Source organism: Gopherus evgoodei, chromosome 15, assembly GCF_007399415.2.
Source record: "Gopherus evgoodei ecotype Sinaloan lineage chromosome 15, rGopEvg1_v1.p, whole genome shotgun sequence".
Lineage (NCBI taxonomy): Eukaryota > Metazoa > Chordata > Testudines > Testudinidae > Gopherus > Gopherus evgoodei.
In genome coordinates, this window is record NC_044336.1 from 7,661,285 (window position 1) to 7,680,996 (window position 19,712).

Sequence of the window (19,712 nt, forward strand, 5' to 3'; positions counted from 1 at the left end):
GTCTTTTTAAGTCAAGACAGCTCTCATGCATTAGTTACCCTGAGTTAAAGAATGCATCTTTCTTAACAGTAAAGAGAAAGCAACATATGTAAAGGGAGTTCACAGCAGTGTCACTACATTGCTACAAACCTCTACCTCAGGACTGGTCTGCGCCTAAAACTTAGATCACCCCAGCTCCATCGCTCAGATCTGTTAAAAATTTCACGCCCTGCGGGAGGCATAGTTAAGTCAACCTAACCACCCCCTGTAACGCAGACAGGCCAATGGAAGAATTCTCCCCTTGATCTAGCCGCTGCCTTTCGGAGAGGATTTACTACCTTGCTGCAGCAAGTGTCTACACGGGGCGCTGCAGGGTTTGCAGTGGAGACGTGCGGTGCTGGGCTGACAGCACTACAGCTCCCTGGCACATGGCACCTCGCCAGCCCCGCTTTGGGCTGCTGCACGAGGCCCCCCCAGCCATGCAGTTACCCAGGGCGACGCCCGGCTCCGATCCCCTAAGGCGCGGGGGGGGCAGCTCTGGGGACCTTCCTGCGGACAGGCGACGGCCCGGCCATGCCACGACGAGCGGGGGGGGGCGGCCTTTCAGTGCCCCAGCGACAGGGTAGGCCCTGAGGAGCCGCTCCGGCCGCTGTGGCCTACACGGGTTCCTGCCGAGAGCCCGCGGCGCCAGGGTAACCAGCCGCTCTTATCTCCGCTCCCACGGCCTGTCGCTTACGCGTTGTTCGTGCGCCCACCTGGCGCGGTATGATGACGACACGCGACGGGCGGGGTTCACGTGAGGGATTGGCTCCGGGGGATGACGTGACGGGAGGCGGAAGTGAGGCGGCTCCAACGATGGTACGGCAGGTGAGGAGGGTCCTGAGGAGCCCGGGGTTAGTCTGGTTGCCCCGGGGTCTTCGCTGGCAGCGGCCTGGCGCGGGGAGGGGCCAAGGGTCAGGGGTCGGTGACTGAAGAGGTAGGAGGAGGGTTCATGGCTCAGAGCTGGGCTCAAGAGGCCACCACGGGAGGGTGAGCAGCGCGGGCGGTGCCGCCGTCGGGGTGGAAGGGGGTTCAGGGCAGGCGGCGAGCTGGGGTCGGAGGGCAGCGGTCAGGGTGGAAGGAGATTCAGGGTAGGTGCTGAGCTGGGGTCGGAGGCCAGGGGTCAGGGTGGAAGGGGGTTCAGGGCAGGCGGCGAGCTGGGGTCGGAGGCCAGGGGTCAGGGTGGAAGGGGGTTCAGAGCAGGCAGCGAGCAGGGGTCGGAGGATGGGGTGGTTGGAAGGGGGTTCAGGGTAGGCAGTGAGCTGGGGTTGGAGGTCAGAGGTCAGGATAGAAGGGATTCTGGACAGAGAGTGATGGGGTCAGAGCAGTTATTTCAGAGTGTGGGAACATAGCAAAAGAATTACTAGGAGATGGGGGAGGGGGGCAGGTTAAGATATGAATACCAGGGATCTACTGCTGCTTGGAGGTAGGGGGCTTGTGAGGAGCCCTTTTTTAAAAATAATACTTTAGGTGAAACAATTTAAAACACCAAAATATTTGTACTAAAATAAGCAATAATTGACCTGAAAATAAATGCATATGGATAAACACTAGTAACTGGAAATCTTAACTCAGGGATCGGCAGCCTTTGGTCTGTGGCCTGCCAGGGTAAGCTCCCTGGTGGGCTGAGCCGTTTTGTCTACCTGCTGCATCTGCAGGTTCGGATGATCGCAGCTTCCACTGGCCACAGTTCCTCGTTCCAGGCCAATGGGGGCTGCAGGAAGCAGTGTGGACCAAGGGATGTGCTGGCCGCCACTTCCCACAGCCCCAGTTGGCTTGGAGAGGCGAACCGCAGCCAGTGAGAGCTGTGATTGGCCGAACCTGCGGACGCGGCAGGTAAACAAACCGGCCTGCCAGGGAGCTTACCCTGGCGGGCCATGTGCCAAAGGTTGCCGATCCCTGTCTTAACTAAACCATTTGCCAATTACTGCTTCATTAGGATTTATATTGTGGTAGCATCAGTAGGCCCTAGTCAGGGATCTGGATTTCACTGAGTTAAGTAAATGCAAAGAACAAAGACATGAATGCTTTTCATTATTAAACCTCTTGAAATCTTCAATAATCAGTTATTTAACAGAACTATAGAAACTCGTATAGGAATAGTGTCTTAACAGTGATGTGATATATTTGTAGATGCCAAGGAATTATGCCAAATTTTGAAAATGACGCGCATAAAAAATTACCAGATAATTTTTTTTTGTCCTGCAAATGCTTAATCTCATGCTTAACTTTAAGCATGTGAGTAGTCCCTGGGACTACTCATATACTTAATCAGTTGTTTGATTGTTTGCAAAATCAGGGCAGACGTGTGCCATTGTATTGTGTAGTGTTCATCAAATAATTTAAAAAAACCCAAACATCTGGGATCTGACATTCAGGGAGGTGAATTTACAAGCATAACTCAAGTTTAATATAAATTCATAAAGCCAATGCAGACAAATACATGGAACTTTGAAAAAAGCTTAGTTGTGCGAATGCCTGAGATCTCTCAATAAAGATTAATTTGTAACACTGCATTACGTCAACACTGAATTTGGCCTATGGCCTGTGTATTGGGCTGGGGTAGGTCCACTGTGTGGCATGGTAAGAGTCATAAAAACAGTTAGGGCAAATTTGAGCAGATTCCTGAATTGAATGGGAAGCCAGAATGATTTTGAAGAATGCATGATGTGATTTTCTTTGTATTTTCTTGTAGCAACGCTGCAGCATTCTGCATGCGAGTGACTCCAAAGAGTTTGGACTTGGGCAGGCTTTACAGAAAGGATCTGCTGTAAAGTGAAGGCAGGAGAAGATCCTCTATCTTAGTTTTGTAAACTCTGTGATAAAGATATGCCAGATGTTTTTTTAAAATGCCACCCTGTCACGCAAACACCTGATTTAGTGTTAATGGCAGTTAAGTGTGCCTATTGAAAGGAAAATTTACTTCACTGGAGATATCTGAGGGCTTGTCTACACATAAAAATTGTACTGCTTTAACTATATCTGTGTAAAAGCAGCAAAGAGTCCTGTGGCACCTCACGGACTAACAGACGTATTGGAGCATGAGCTTTCGTGGGTGAATACCCACGACGTCGAATGCATGTAGTACAGGACACTTTGCTGCTTTTACAGATCCAGACTAACACGGCTACCCCTCTGATACTATCTCGGTCTAGTTTAAGCGATACAACCCACTTAATGTGGATGCAGTTATACCGGTATAAAGGTGTTTACATCAGTATAGCTTATCCTCACATGGAAAGGAGAATAAGCTATATCAGCGAAGGCCCCTTTATACTGGCATAACTGTCCACACTAGGGGTTGTACCGTTATAACTATTTTGGTAAAAAAAAAATCACACTCTTAACTGCAATAGTTATACCAATGCAAAAAGTATGTGTAAATCAGACTTTAGACAAGTAACTTCCAACTTCTGAGAAATAGACAGCCCCTAACTTCACTATTTATGTCCTCTGTGGAACCCTAATATAACATGGACAAGCCGATGTTTATGCCTCTGAAAATAAACAAGAAGTCCAGAAATGCTCAAAAGGACTGAGGCTGTGTGCATAAAGGACTTATATTAAGACCTGAGATTACCCTACTGTTTGCAAAAGGGCCCTTTGGACTCAAAGCATGTGTTTAAGATGGTCTTCATGTGATGCAAGATGAAGGAGACAGTGTTTAAAATAGTTTTTTTTTGGGTGGGGGGGATGTAATTTCTGTTGCATTTGGTTAATTTCCAAGTTCTTTAACCTTGAGGTCTCATCAGAATAATTCTGGATTATCAAAACCATCCTCCTTTTGCATCTGAAAATACTGTATCAATTACTTCTCTTGTAACATTTTGTATCTGTCTGCCACTTTAGGACAGTAATGATGACACTGAAGATGTGTCATTGTTTGACGCAGATGAAGAAGTATCCACGAGATCAAAAAAGTCAAAGATAAGGTCTGTGGTCAGTAGAAATTGTTCCTTCATGTGTTCCACCCAGAAATGTGGCAGAGGCAGGACTGGCGTGTTCGTTCTTGTTTGTTTCGTGTCTACTTTTTGGTGCAAGAGCAATGATTTCTCTCCTAGAAGTGAATGTCATGTTTTAAAGAAATGTTTCCTGGCAAATGGGGAGGGTAGGAGGCTTACTCATGAATTGCTGAAGAATTTAATCATCCATTAAAAAAGAATCCATGTCTTTATGGTTGCGATGGTCCCTATGTTGTGTTGTCTGTGTGTGGACTCAGGAAGACAGTCTGAAACAATAAGAGGTGTAAACTGGCCAAAATCCTGGCTCCAGTGCACTGCGTCTTGTGTAATAGGGAGTTTTTCAAGACAGGAATCCTTCTTTCTAGGCCACTCCATGAGCATTTCTCCAGTCTTATGCCTGGAATAGTCTCTGTTCTGTTTCCCTTCTTCCCCTTGCATGCCATGTCATAGTGGCTGATCCAGCAACCTCACTCCTGCTTTACGCCCAAATGCGCTGTACAGCCATACACAGGGAGCTCCTGTAGAGTAAAGCCTCTTTGAAATGAAAATGCATCAGAGCAGACCCAGAAAAGAGCAGCATTTCCCTATAGAGAGATGCGATCTGCTTCCATTCATCTCAATAAGTGTCTGTCTTAATGTTACCATTCAAAAACTGCCACATACTGAGAACTTCTGAAGGGCTTCCCTGCTCCCTTCTTCTCTCCCACCTCAAATCCTGCATGCACTTTGAACAATGACCACAGGCAGGATAAGTCTGTGTAGTTATCTTCTAGAGCAGTGATTCTAAACCAGGGGTGCGGGGCCCCCTGCGGGGACTACAGATAGGTTTCAGGGGGTCTTCCAAGCATGGCCAGTGTTAGACTTACTAGAGTCGAGGGCAGAAAGCCAAAGCCCCGCTATGCAGGTCTGCAGCCAGGGGCTCCGAGCCCCATCTCCCGGGGCTGAAGCCAAAGTCTGAGCAACTTAGTTTTGTGTCTCCCCTGTGGTGTGGGGCCCCGGGCAGTTGCCCTGCTTGCTATCCCTTAATGCCGGCCCTGGCTTTTAGATACAGAAAAACAGTTGAGAACCCCTGTCCTAGAGAACTTTGTTATGCTATGTAGAATGATGCGTAGTAGCGCTGCAATGCTTATCTTTCCCACTGTTGTCAGCGTGCTCTGCAAACCGGTCTCATTTGAAGGCATTTGCCCTCCTAGGCTGTGCAGATAGAAAAAAATCCTCTTCTGCCTTGAGAGAACATGTCAGCTCTTTACCAAGTGGCTTCAGTCTTGTTTCGGAGACCTATGACGGAATTGTATTTCTGATGTATCGTTTACAGGCACCCAGTGGCATCATTTTTCCACTTGTTCTTCCGAGTCAGTGCAATAGTTGTCTATCTTCTCTGTGAACTGATCAGCAGCAGCTTCATTGCCTGCATGGTGTCAATTATCCTGCTCCTGTCTTGTGACTTTTGGGCAGTAAAGGTAAGTCCCCTTTTATCACTTTAAAATATTCTTTCAAGAGAGCAACAGGCCAGGTCAAACTGTCTGAATATGTTTGGCTTTGTTCAAAAATAAAGTCAACTCTTTTAGATCCTGCAAGATATGGAACATTACAATTTCTTTAAGAACTTTAGAAATTCTAGGAATCTCTTAATCTCAAATTCTGTCCCCCTGTTATTTATTTTGGTGGGGTGGATAGGGATAGGGGTTAATCTCAGACTTTCATTTGATTCACGTAATGCACTATAGGCTTCATAAACAGAAATTATGTCTCTTTCAGATTCAAGAGTTGCCAGAAAACCCCAACCCACAGTTTTTTTCTTAATATTATTGAAATTAATTTGTTGTTGGGCTGAAGATGCTAGAAAATACATTGGCATGGCCACGAGAGAGCCTAAACAATGCCTACTTGCATTATACTTGGCTCTGCTTATTGAGATCACCAAATTCAAGAATAAAGTACTACCCCAATACTGTTAGAAACTTGGCTTTCCACTCCATTACCCTCTAATAAAGTTGCCTTGCTTTACTGCACTAGCATTTGACAAAGGCATTCTCAGTTCCCATCTCAAGAGAAGCTACCAATCTGTTGCTGTGGCTTGCCCTAGCATGTTAATTATTATTACTAACACACGCCTAATACAAATTCATTATTGGGCTTTAAAACAGTTCTGCTGCTTGGTGGTACTAGTAAACTGCTTTCTCTTTAAAGCTGCTTCTGCTCGTCACTCTTAGCAGAGTTATGTATATGGTGACTTTGTAGCCTCATCCGTCAAACTGATGAGTTACCTTATTAGTGGAAGTGTTAATATTGAAACAACAGGATCTTCCCCAACAGCATGCCCCAATGGAGCTCTGCTAATGCCTTGGCCAGAATAAGCATACCGAGAAGCTACCTTTGGAGCCCGGTTAGAATCCGTAGTGGAAGCCTACAGCACATGGCATTACACATAAACTCTACATTAAAAGAACATTAAGATTACAGTCTCAAGCAGTCTCAGAAGTTGGGAGATGCTAGAGTTAAGGTTGCCTGTGCAATCTTAGTTTATCTCCTTGTACAGTATGTGTGAATTATGATACAGTCTTAAATTACAAGAATTTGCGATCCTAAATCCTCATTCCAGCTCTTTGTCCCAGTCTTTCCCATCCCCAGTCCACTTCTGAGGCTACTTGTCCCAAATTCCCCACTCATCCCACTGATACCCAGCAAGCCCCAGTCTTCCCATCCTGAGGCGGACTACTCACTGGGAAAATTTCAGTTCAAACAGTGACAGCTGGTGACTTTTTTGACAGGTGAGGCCCATATCACAAAGTCTTACAAATTCCAGTGTATGTCCTCCTCCCTGTCTTATAATGGGAACTGTTAGGCATCCTTAAATATAAGTCATGCTGGTAACTACCAGCAGCACCTATAATACAGTTTAAGGAATATAGTCTGTTAGCAACTGATATAAATAGTGGTGGCATTGGTTGTTGAAGTTGCCATACCAATTGAAGACATTAGGAGTTTACAAGACGTGGGAAGAATTGGTTTTGAATGTTCATTCTGGTATTTAATGGGCAAGGTACAGGAAGGATTTGTTTGGTTGGTGGTATAGGGCTAAAATCTCTCTGAACTCCATTTCCTCCTGTATTTAACCCTCTCCAGAATGTTACGGGCCGGCTAATGGTCGGCCTTCGCTGGTGGAACCAGGTGGATGATGATGGCAGGAGTCACTGGGTGTTTGAAGCCAGGAAGGTAAATTTTTAATGTTTGTGTTATAATTGCTGCAGTTTGGTAAAATCTCCATGTACCGAGGAGTGACATTTGTGAGAGGTGGATTTTGTGAGGTGGACATTTGGCACTAGTCACGGGCTGAAAGCACCAGCTTGCTTCCTACAGGATAGTGCATGGCCATCAAATGTTGTTAACCCTCAGCCACTCTCTGAATGGTTCTAAGTCACTATCCTAATCTGAAATGGGGCCAGTGACCTAAAGGCTCTGTATTTCCTTTGGTGTAAATGTGAAACAGGTCATCATGGAGAGCTAGAGTCCAGCCATGCCCCCAGCTTTCATTTGTGGGATCCCAAGAGCAGAGACCATTTCACTGTGTGAAGTCAATGTAAAACTTCTGAGAATGGGCGACGGGATGGATCACTTGATTACCTGTTCTGTTCATTCCCTCTGGGGCACCTGGCATTGGTCACTGTCAGAAGATAGGATACTGGGCTAGATGGACCTTTTTCACCTGATCTAGTGTTGCCATTCTTATGTTCTTAAATGATCCATCTGTTAATCTTAAATGCTTGTATGGCCCCGATCACCATAGTGTCTGAGCACCTCACCATCTTCAATGTATTTATAGTTACAACTCCCTGGTGGGGCAGAGAAGGCTGTTATCCCCATTGTACAGATGGGGAACTGAGGCCCAGAGAGACTAAGTGACTTGCCCAACGGCACATAGGAATTCTGTGGTTGAGCAGGAATTTGAACCCAGGTCTTTCAAATCCTAGACTAACACCTTAACCACTGGACCACTCTTTCTCCAGATCAAACTAGTTTAGAGAAACTAGAGCAGAGGAAAATAAACAGAATACTTGCAGTTCAGTTGAGTTGTCTGAACCTCCTAAAGCTATATTGGGTTAATATTGTCTTGGGGGAAAATATATAAATAGGGAATGGATGCTAGCTTGAGAGCTTGTGCTCACAGGCTCGATTCTTTCCACATCTGGTGGACATGACCTCAGGCTCAGTAATACTAGGAACTAGTATGAAAACATATAAACATAGTAAGTCTGTATGAATCAGCACTGTCCCCTTTGTTTGTACTACTCCACATTGGCCTACTTACCAAGGGTGTAAGGATTTAATTTTGCATCTATTGGGAGCAGCTAGACATAGTTGCTTATACAGTGCTTTGAAATATACCAAGGGCTCTGCAGTATGTCTTGGCCTGTCTCGTGCTGTATAATTATACAGTGCAATACACTACAAGGGACTTTTTAATAAGCACGTGATAAGTGTTAATAAAGATGCGCCAGTCCAGTTATCTGATGATTGTTTTGAGGGGAAGTTTTGCTGGCTATGGTAACACCAACTTCCTAACAGTAATAAGATGTATCACTTGTTCCTTCCCATCTTCTTGGTTTGTGATAGAGACACTGTACACTAGGGCATGTGATGATGGGCCGCTGGTACGCTCTTCTGGTGGTTGATGTTAATAGTTCAAAAATGTCCCTTATCTGGCCCCTAAAAATATCAAGGGGCATATTCCACACTTTTCATTTCAGCCAGAAAACTGACAGGAAAAGTCCTTTCTTTTTTTTAAAAAAAAAGCCATGTTTCCACAGCACCAAGAGGGCTAGAAAGCTCCCCATGTGCCTTAGGAGTGCATCTTAGCAGTCACTTGTGCGCTGCAGTATGGATGCAAACACTTGTGGGATGTTAGTTCTGGGTTGTTTTTAATGATATTGTGAGCTGTACAAGGAAACAGACGGCTCAATTTCTACTTCCTTCCATTTCCAGGCATCGACTCAAGGGAAAAAAGTTTCATCTGAAGCCGAGTCCCGAATCTTCTGGTTAGGACTAGTTACCTGTCCTGTCATCTGGGTGATATTTGCCTTCAGTGCCCTGTTCTCATTCAAAGTGAAATGGCTGGTGAGTTTAGCACCTCAATCCTATAGTGACTGGGTGCATTAAATACCTGTCCAGATTTGTCACCTCTGACTTTAGAGAACTGGACAATAAACCCCTGTTCCTTGTGTCTTTTCTCCTCTGTCACAGGCAGTGGTTACAATGGGAGTGGTTCTACAGGGGGCCAACCTGTATGGTTATATCAAGTGTAAAGTGGGCAGAAGAACAAATTTAACCAGCATGGCTACCTCCTATCTTGGAAGACAGTTCTTGCGGCAGGTGAGGATTCCAAAGTTTACTGAGTGAAGCCTAAATGTCCTTTCTCAGCATGTGTTTAAATAGGTCACATGGGACACTGAGTCTTGGCTCATTAACCAAGTTACTTTGGAGCAGTCTTCTTTAGCCCAGTAGCTTTCAGCTGGCAGTGCCATAGTAAGACCAAGCTAACTGGGCTGAGTTTTATTGTCTTTATTGCTGCACGTAGGAAAGCTTGTACTGTTCAATAATTTTATATTGGTTTTACAATTTGCTGGGCTTGTGAACCGTGTAAAAAATAGTGGTTTCATTGCAAATCTATTGCTGCAGGAGTAGAGGAAGGCTGTTTCTCACATACCATATCTGTGTTTCTGTTCACAAACTTCCTCCCCTGCCTGCGCCTAAAGAGAGTATGGGGTGAGGGGTGGAAGAACTCCTAATTAGGAGTTCCAAGCACAGGTATTAATACTTTGCCCTCGTGGCAGCCTGACATCCTGATGAATTAGCGTGAGTCTCTGCGGTATACTTGGGTCTAAGTTCCATCTGTAGCATACCATTGTCAACAATCTACTCCCTCACCTTGGGTTGACTAGCTGCATCAAGGTAAAAACTACCCGTGCCTTATCTTCACTAGGATTTTACACTTAAATAGCTGACTCAGTATAAAAACACATCTCATTTTGCAGTAAAGACATAGCCTAACTCAGTTTTTTGGCTCAAATTTAGTCAAGGGTTTGATTTGTCAAGGGTTTCCTTTCCAAGAAAGCACAGGTCATCTTTCTGAAGCATTTGCCCTAGGAGTCCAGCTGTGACTAGCTTAGTTCTGAAGTAATACTCCTTTTCTTTCTTCCACAGACTGTGATTAAAGATGACCAAGCCGAATCCTGAAGACTGATCCAAAATTGGATTGGATTTATACTGGTGAACAACAGTAAATGTTTTCTGACCATGAGTTTAGGAGCTACATACACTGTGTGTGGAATTTTTTTTTAAATTAAATCTTGCAAGACTTCAGGTGAATTTTCATAGCAAATTACTCTGAGTTTTTCTACAACAGTTTGCATTTCAGAGCTCTTCTAATAATTTGTTTGGTTAAGGCACTTGAGGTAATTCACCTAATCTTTTAATTAAAAGAAAATCATAGATCTGGAGCCTAAATGGGAACTAAACAGTCTGGGGTGAAGTAAGAGAGAAATTGTGAGGAAGGATGCTCAGTAGTTTTGTCAGTGTGAAAAATGTAAATGAGGCAGGTTTTATATCATTCAAGAACTCCCCCGTCCCTCCAGCAATTGCATCAAATAGCAATTCACCCTGCAGAATTACTGCCTGCAGAAGTAATTCTGCTGTTGGAGATAATTGCTGTCTAAATCCCACTCTTATTCTGTACATTGAATGTAGCTAGAAGATGACCTGTTAGCAGACGTTGGTCCTGAACCTGTTCCCATTGAATTCAATGGGACTTCTGTCATTGGCTTGGGTGGGATCTTAAAGTGACATCTAAGTAGCTCAGTTACTTTACTTATGAACGATACTTTGATATTCTGGACAGCACGATTACCACCTGACTGAGAGGTTATGCTGCAGCTTTGATTCCATCTTGCTCTATTTATATAAGCTTTGCTTCCCAAATAAGACAGGAGCTAGGATGGCGTGGAACTAAACCCTTAGTGTGGGATAGAATTCCCCCTTACCCTGTGGTATGTGTCTGAACAGAGAGCATGAGAGCGGGCAGTGGGTTTCAGGGGAAGCCGTGCAAATTACTAGCAGCAAAGTGAAGCTGTGAGTGGTTGTTGCCTGGCCATCACTAATAAAACAAAGTGCTTCATGCTACCTTAACAGACCACGATACCGCCTTGGGCACAGTGTAGATGTATCTGAGGCTCCCTGGGATAGATGAGGATGGTGGTGCCTGATAAATGCATCAGTAAGTTTGCCAGTGCAGGAAATGGTGTATTGCAGACCTGCATTGACTGCCAGTCTGTCTGCAAAGGATGGCACTGCTGTTAGTGGAGATAACTGACAGCTGATTCTCCCCCACTGGTGTACACTCTCTCTCTCTCTCTGTATATGTGTGTGCATATGTGACCCCTGTGTTCCACACACATAGAGAAATGCTCAGGCTCACTTGCTAGTAAAGTGCAGCTGAATGTTAGTAGTTGAAAACAGCCCTCACAAAAAATTCAGGGTATGATTCCAAACTTTTAACTGGCCACTTTCCTCTCACTCACTGTGTTGCTGGCAGCGTGGATTCATGCAATCTGAATAATTCATATTCCAGAGCTGTCTAAGAAACCTAATGCTTGAATGCCAATTTGGCAGAAAGGTTTATGTTACATTAATCCATGCTGTAACTGCTCCTCAAGTTGTGCCCGCCAACAAATTCACTGCGGTTGGTAAGAAATCTGCATCTGCTGTGTGCTCATGGACTTTTGGGTTATGTTGTTCAGTTAGATGGAGGAAGGTGACATGTTTTGCTTGAAAAGCGGCGTCGAGAGGGGACCAATTCTTCCTTGTTCTGTAACTCAGTTGAAGGGGGATTGGTCTTTTACATCAGAGGGGAGAATATAACCCCGGATGGGTATTTTTAATTTAAAAGCATAGTCTTTTTTTGGATCTAAATCATGGGATTGCATTAACAATGTTTTTCTTTCTATACTAAAGCAATATATTGAAATTGTAAAATCTCTTCAAACTCCGGCGCTGTACATTTGTTAAACTCTTTGGACTAATCTTTTTGTAAATACATATTTATAAAGTCTTGAAATTAAATAATGCTTTGTCTACCAGATCGGGTGCCCTTACTAGAAACTGATGACACTGGATCGACAGGCAATGGAATAATAACACAGCTTAACAAGGATTGCTTGTTGAGTCACACGTTATTAAAAAGGACAGCTATAGTTCCTTCCATCTGAGGAACTCCAATTGCTTTGCTTACATTAGTGCACACCACAGCCCCCCGAGGTAGGTATTGCTGTTCCCATGGTACAGATGAGGAAACTGATGTGCCCCTTGGCAACTCAGCAAATCATAGCAGAGCAGAGGTTAGCGTTTGGGTGTTTCTAGCTCTATGCTTCATCCACCACACCACTCTAAAATACATTTGAGTGCAAAGAAACTGATGGATGGACACAGGAGAGAATAACAGTGACGAAACTGATCTTTGCAAAGCAGTGGGTAACAATAAGAGAAAAATCCCACTATAGCGTGGATAATGTGTGTGGGGGGGGCGAAGTTGAGAGAAACCAGTTTGTCCATTGAATCACTTGTAAGTCCCCTCCCCTTAGCTGCAGCCATTCTACCATGAGTTATGCTGAGTGGAAGGAATAAGTATTGTCTAATGGTAAATAAATACAAAATATAGCCTCTCTCTTTAGTGGGGTTGGGACTACCGTGAGTGCAGAGAGAGAGATGCAGTAAGACACTGTAGGTTGGCTGGATTGTACTTTCACAAGGCACATCATTGCACTAAAGAGACAATGCTGGCCTGTTTTTGTTTGGGGTGTTTTTTTTGTTTTTTTTTTAAAACAAAAATAGTAATATGAAATAAATTGTTTTATTGCACATAATACAGTCAAACAGGAACATAGACAAGATATGAAACTGAATGTACCAGCACAACTTTTTCACCCATATGAGCAGTACCCTGTAGTTGATCCAAATGCTTTTACAGTCTGTGGAATAATGAAAACGAATACAAAAATCACTCTCTGAGGCCCAGTATCTACCACACGATAATGCAGGCTATACAATTAAATTATCTGGTCAGCAGCTAGGGCTGGGTGAGGTAACTGCTGTACAGAGCTGCTCTGGGGAGAGCACCACACCTTGTGGGCTGTGGAAGAGAACTCTACACTGGCCCTGAAGAGGATGCTATCACAGCCTTAAATGAAGTGAGTTCAGCCACCCTGATAACTAACCAGGTGCACCTAGTTGGGGTCCTGATGAGGGGGTGGAGTGCCACCTGCTTGGGAGTGTAATTAGAGAGGAGACAGCAGGCCTAAGTCAGTTTGGAGGGGATGAGAAGAAAAAAATCTGTTTTCTAGTCCTTCAGGAAGAGGGCAGGCCCAGGGTGAACAGGAATAAACTGCCTAGCTGTGAGAAGTAGCAAACCTGTCAGGAAGAAGGTAGGCCTAGGAAGGGAAGAACTGTGACCAGCTGCAACAAGCAGCATAAAACCTCTGCATGGAAGTAGGCCTGGGGAGGGCAGAGACATGTATGGAAGCTAACCATGACCCCTGAGAGGGGGGCAGGAAAAAGCCTGTTTATTCCAAGAAAGGACAAAGGCTGAAGAACCTGGTGTAGTAGGTTTGACTGAGAAAACTAAATCACTACCCAGCAAAAGAGCTACTTGACTCATACAAAAGTGCCTATGCAGTAATTATTAAGAGATGCTGGGGTGTGGTGCTGGTGAAGTATGGGGTGGTCCATACTTTGGCCACCAGGGGTCATACCAGGATGATCACAGGCATCCACAGATGTTGTCTAATTGTGGGGTGGGGTAGTACTAGCTCTGCAGTTTGATCCTGTGGTTCAGGAGCCCAGTTAGCAATCAGCATTACTGAAAAGAGCCACAAGAGTGTGAATTCATTGTTTTAGTTACTATTTTTATAAATTGTAGAATGTCAAGGTTGGAAGGTACCTCAGGAGGTCATCTAGTCCAACCCCTTGCTCAAAGGGGACCCATCCCCAAGACAGATTTTTTACCTCAGTTCCCTAAATGGCGCCCTCAAGGATTGAGCTCACAACCCTGGGTTTAGTAGGCCAATGCTCAAACCACTGAGCTACCCCTCCCCCTAAAATATATTTATCACAGTAAAAATGACTGAACAAGTACTCTACAATTGGTTAATAACATAGTAAAGGCCTGACTGGTTAATAACATAAATGGGTTAATAATTAAGTCAGTCTTTTAATATCATGAGATGCAGGATACCATGAAAAATCACTTGCAGCTCTGGGGTTTGAGTGTCACTGCTTTGGAGGGTAGCGGGGCAGTAGGAGCTGTTAAACAAGCCTATTGGCTGGACTGGACAGACAGGTGGCACTGGAGCTCTGTGCCCTGCCCATGGTTTGGGGGTGGGAGAGCAATGACATTTGTATCCTCAATTCCCATGGAGATGCCTGTTCAAAGGTGCCAGTTTGTGGGGTCTGTTGAATGCTCCTTGCACCTGCTAGGGCTGCTAGAACTTGATTCCTTGCTGCATCACTCTGGTCTTATACTGGTACAGCTTAATCAGTGGAGTAAGGAAATGGAAAACCAGGCCTCAGAGTTCATGGAGTTCACCAGGGCTGAATTTGATCCTTACTATGCATATCACTTCTCAGATGATTAAGTAAAAGAGGCTGCCTTTGCTGTTGCCAGTTTTACATAGAGTGTAACAACATATCCTATCCAGATATATGTTGGGAAAATAACACCGCGGGGCACAGACTATCCAATAAGTTCCTGGACTGCATTGCAGACAACTTTTTATTTCAGAAAGTTGAAAAAGCTACTAGGGGGGAAGCTGTTCTAGACTTGATTTTAACCAATAGGGAGGAACTTGTTGAGAATTTAAAAGTAGAAGGAAGCTTGGGTGAAAGTGATCATGAAATCATAGAATTTGCAATTCTAAGGAAAGGTAGAAGGGAGTACAGCAGAATAGAGACAATGGATTTCAGGAAGGCGGATTTTGGTAAGCTCAGAGAGCTGATAGGCAAGGTCCCATGGGAATTAAGACTGAGGGGAAAAACAACTGAGGAAAGTTGGCAGTTTTTCAAAGGGACGCTATTAAGGGCCCAAAAGCAAGTTATTCCGATGGTTAGGAAAGATAGAAAATGTGGCAAAAGACCACCTTGGCTTACCCTTGAGATCTTGCGTGACCTACAAAATAAAAAGGCGTCATATAAAAAATGGAAACTAGGTCAGATCACGAAGGATGAATATAGGCAAATAACACAGGAATGCAGAGGCAAGATTAGAAAAGCAAAGGCACAAAATGAACTCAAACTAGCTATGGGAATAAAGGGAAACAAGAAGACTTTTTATCAATACATTAGAAGCAAGAGGAAGACTAAGGACAGGGTAGGCCCACTGCTCAATGAGGAGGGGGTAACAGTAATGGGAGACTTGGAAATGGCAGAGATGCTTAATGACTTCTTTGTTTCGGTCTTCACTGAGAAGTCTGAAGGAATGTCTAGTATAGTGAATGCTTACAGGAAGAGGGTAGGTTTAGAAGAGAAAATAAGGAAAGAGCAAGTAAAAAATCACTTAGAAAAGTTAGATGCCTGCAAGTCACCAGGGCCTGATGGAATGCATCCTAGAATACTCAAGGAGTTAATGGAAGAGGTATCTGAGCCTCTAGCTATTATCTTTGGGAAATCATGGGAGACGGGGGAGATTCCTGAAGACTGGAAGGGGGCAAATATAGTGCCCATCTATAAAAAGGGAAATAAAAACAACCCGGGAAACTACAGACCAGTTAGTTTAACTTCTGTGCCAGGGAAGATAATGGAGCAGGTAATCAAAGAAATCATCTGCAAACACTTGGAAGGTGGTAAAGTGATAGGGAATAGCCAGCATGGATTTGTAAAGAACAAATCATGTCAAACTAATCTGATAGCGTTCTTTGATAAGATAACGAGCCTTGTGGATAAGGGAGAAGCGGTGGATGTGATATACCTAGACTTTAGTAAGGCATTTGATACAGTTTCGCATGATATTCTTATAGATAAGCTAGGAAAGTACAATTTAGATGGGGCTACTATAAGGTGGGTGCATAACTGGCTGGATAACCGTACTCAGAGAGTAGTTGTTAATGGCTCCCAATCCTGCTAGAAAGGTATAACAAGTGGTGTTCCGCAGGGGTCTGTTTTGGGACCGGTTCTGTTCAATATCTTCATCAACGATTTAGATGTTGGCATAGAAAGTACGCTTATTAAGTTTGCGGACGATACCAAACTGGGAGGGATTGCAACTGCTCTGGAAGACAGGGTCAAAATTCAAAACGATCTGGACAAATTGGAGAAATGGTCTGAGGTAAACAGGATGAAGTTCAATAAAGACAAATGCAAAGTGCTCCACTTAGGAAGGAACAATCAGTTTCACACATACAGAATGGGAAGAGACTGTCTAGGAAGGAGTATGGCAGAAAGAGATCTAGGGGTCATAGTGGACCACAAGCTTAATATGAGTGAACAGTGTGATACTGTTGCAAAAAAAGCAAACATGATTCTGGGATGCATTAACAGGTGTGTTGTAAACAAGACATGAGAAGTCATTCTTCCGCTTACTCTGCGCTGGTTAGGCCTCAACTGGAGTATTGTGTCCAGTTCTGGGCACCGCATTTCAAGAAAGATGTGGAGAAATTGGAGAGGGTCCAGAGAAGAGCAACAAGAATGATTAAAGGTCTTGAGAACATGACCTATGAAGGAAGGCTGAAGGAATTGGGTTTGTTTAGTTTGGAAAAGAGAAGACTGAGAGGGGACATGATAGCAGTTTTCAGGTATCTAAAAGGGTGTCATCAGGAGGAGGGAGAAAACATGTTCACCTTAGCCTCCAATGATAGAACAAGAAGCAATGGGCTTAAACTGCAGCAAGGGAGATTTAGGCTGGACATTAGGAAAAAGTTCCTAACTGTCAGGGTAGTTAAACACTGGAATAGATTGCCTAGGGAAGTTGTGGAATCTCCATCGCTGGAGATATTTAAGAGTAGGTTAGATAAATGTCTATCGGGGATGGTCTAGACAGTATTTGGTCCTGCCATGAGGGCAGGGGACTGGACTCAATGACCTCTCGAGGTCCCTTCCAGTCCTAGAGTCTATGAGTCTATGAGTCTATCAGTGACTTACACAGGTATGAGACAGAAACAACTCTAAGGGAAAGAATGTTGCTATCTCATGCTGATTTCTTGAAGCCCCAGCTCTTGGAGTCATGTGATATGTGAGAATCTCAGCTTCCATCTTGAAAAAAATATGCCCCCCTTTTTTTGCCCTTGTAGCTGTAGAGAAAAGTTTGCAAATGTGACCTCTAAAAGTTCCACCAGCAGCAGGCAAATAAAAAGATCCCAAACCTATTGCTTTTAGAATCTGATGCTATTTTGGGGGCTGACTCATGAGTTTTAAGCACTTCAGAAGAAGATACCTGGTCCCCAAACACAGGTCCAAGGAGTACACTATCTATGTGACAGACCAGGGGTGTGCAGGAGGAGGTAAAAGAGGCAGAAAACTTAAGTAGAACGAGGGTTAAAGTTTTAAAAATAACAGTGTTTTGGAATTTTAGCAACCCAAACACAAGGTTGCCAAGGCCCCAAGCAAATACCTTATACTAAAAATAGGTGACTTGCAAGTTATAGTGACCCCTTTCTGCCCTTGTTCCATTAGTAGCCCCTGCTTTGATGCTGTTCCTGCACTGCCTTTTCCCTTTCCAAATACCTGTTTTCTAACCAAGGAAAGCCAATTTTTGGCTTCCTATCCCTCTCAGTGTCCCTTGCTCCATTGCCCCTAACTGGCAATGTGCGCCTGCAAACATAGTCAAACATAGCTGTGTAGCAGGCAATATTAGTACATGATTTAGGGGAGGATTTTTTTTTTTGAACAGCTGATTGCTAAAACTGAAATGCTCCAGGATCCCTGCCTGTGAGCGAGACCTTCTGTTTTGAGACTTGGGCATCTAGATTTACATATTTCTGGACCCTAACTCTGCAAACACAATACTAAAAGTTAAATTCATGTCTGAGTGTTTGCAGGATCACGGCTCTAGGCAGCAATGGGGTTTTCTACAGCCTTGTCTCTGCAAGGAGAATAGGTGTGGTTTTTAGCTCCTGTTAGCAGCAGCTCCAACATGGGCCCTGGAGACTGAGTCCTTCATTCTCATTGTCATTGCACCCCCAGCACCAGAGAGACTCCGTATCGTCCTCCTACTCACTGCACCACCACCCCCAGAGAGTCCCCCAACTCTAGTGAATCTCATTACACAGCCATCCCCAGAAAGATCAGCCTGTTTTGCTATGATATCATCAACAGCTGCAGAGCATTAAAGGGGGCATGATCACCCCATTCAGGGCACTAAAAGGAGGAGTCTAGAGTACTGCATGGGAAGGAGAGAACAAGAAGTCGAAACAAAACTAGTGCCCCCCCCCCCAAAAAAAAAACCAAAAAACCCCAAACACTACGGAGTCCTTAATGGGCTGGGTTATACTGGAATTATTTGAACCCCACTAAAAGATATTACCTCCCCCACCGTGTCTTTCTAATCTCTTGGGGCCGACATGGCTACAACAATGCAAACAAGCTTAGCTACAGTGGTACTTGAACAGTTTGCATAGTGGGGGTGCTGAGAGCCATTTAACAAAATTGTATATAATGGAAACCACTTCAAGCCCAGGGTTGTGGCAGCACCCCTAGTTCCAGCACCTATGCTTCATTATAAACATTTAAAAACTGAGCGTCGTTGAGCCCAGCTGTGTACTCCTTGCTAATGCTGGGAGCTGGGATACTAACAGTGCCACCAAATACTGTAGATAATATCTATGAAGAAAGTTTAGAACAAAGAAAACTTTGTCCATACGCACAGCTCAGTGCAGTGACTACTGAAATCTTCATGCTTCTACACAGTTTATCACTTCCACAAGAGGGAGCCTGTATACTGCTGATTTTTATAGTTTTTGTGAGCATGGAGACAAACTGTGGACCTTGTAAATTATATTCCAGCCTCTTTGCTCTAGAGTTTTCTTCCTTTTGTTTTTCTTAAAGAAACAGGGAAATTAAAATACAAAATCTTATGATGAGGAAGCAGGGATCCTACTTTTCCGTGATAAAATAAACAAAATTCTCTGATTAAAAAAGAACATAAGATCTGTGTTTTTCCACAATTAAAATGAAACATGGAACTTTAGTTTCCCTAGTCACAATATATATAGGTATCAGTTGAACACAATGTTATATTGATATATTTACAATTTTTAAGCTGACAGCTGGGGCCCTGCCACCCAGGGCTGACAGCCTGAGCACTACCCATTCTCCTGTTTATCCAAATTTTTGATGACTTGATTTCGCCCCAGTCCCAATTAGATAGGATAATAGGGGTTCCACAGTCATAGGCGGCGGGTTATATACATTTGCGGTGCTCGGGTTCCAGCAATATTCAGGGCCAGGGGCCCTGCTCCAGCAATATTTGGAGCTGGGTCTGTCACCCGGCCCTGCCTGGATTGGGCCCCGGCCCCTGCAGGTCCCGCCCCCCGCCGCGTCCCTGCCTGGAGCAGGTCCCAGCCCCCGCCTATCACCCCTCCCCCTGCGTGTCCCCGCACCCGCCGCGCCGTGTCCCTGCCTGACAAAAAGCAGCATGCACCTCTCCCCGGCCTGCTAGTGCTGCGGGAATAGAGCAGCTCCTGGCAAAACTGCTGT

The 19,712-nt window shown here is 44.4% G+C and overlaps 1 protein-coding gene across 2 annotated transcripts; it reads left to right on the forward strand.

Moving 5' to 3' along the window:
* The first annotated feature begins 732 nt into the window (after positions 1 to 732).
* Positions 733 to 12,112, forward strand: LOC115635444 (Golgi apparatus membrane protein TVP23 homolog B-like). 2 transcript variants are annotated; one of them, XM_030534196.1, is made up of 7 exons: positions 733 to 846; positions 3,868 to 3,950; positions 5,296 to 5,440; positions 7,107 to 7,196; positions 8,964 to 9,095; positions 9,222 to 9,350; positions 10,182 to 12,112. In XM_030534196.1, the coding sequence occupies exons 1-7, from the start codon at positions 745 to 747 to the stop codon at positions 10,212 to 10,214; spliced, it is 714 nt and encodes a 237-aa protein (XP_030390056.1). In that variant the 5' UTR covers positions 733 to 744; the 3' UTR covers positions 10,215 to 12,112. The 2 variants fall into 2 exon arrangements, with proteins under 2 accessions (XP_030390056.1, XP_030390057.1); XM_030534197.1 differs by having other exon boundaries at positions 733 to 837.
* The last annotated feature ends 7,600 nt before the right edge of the window (positions 12,113 to 19,712 follow it).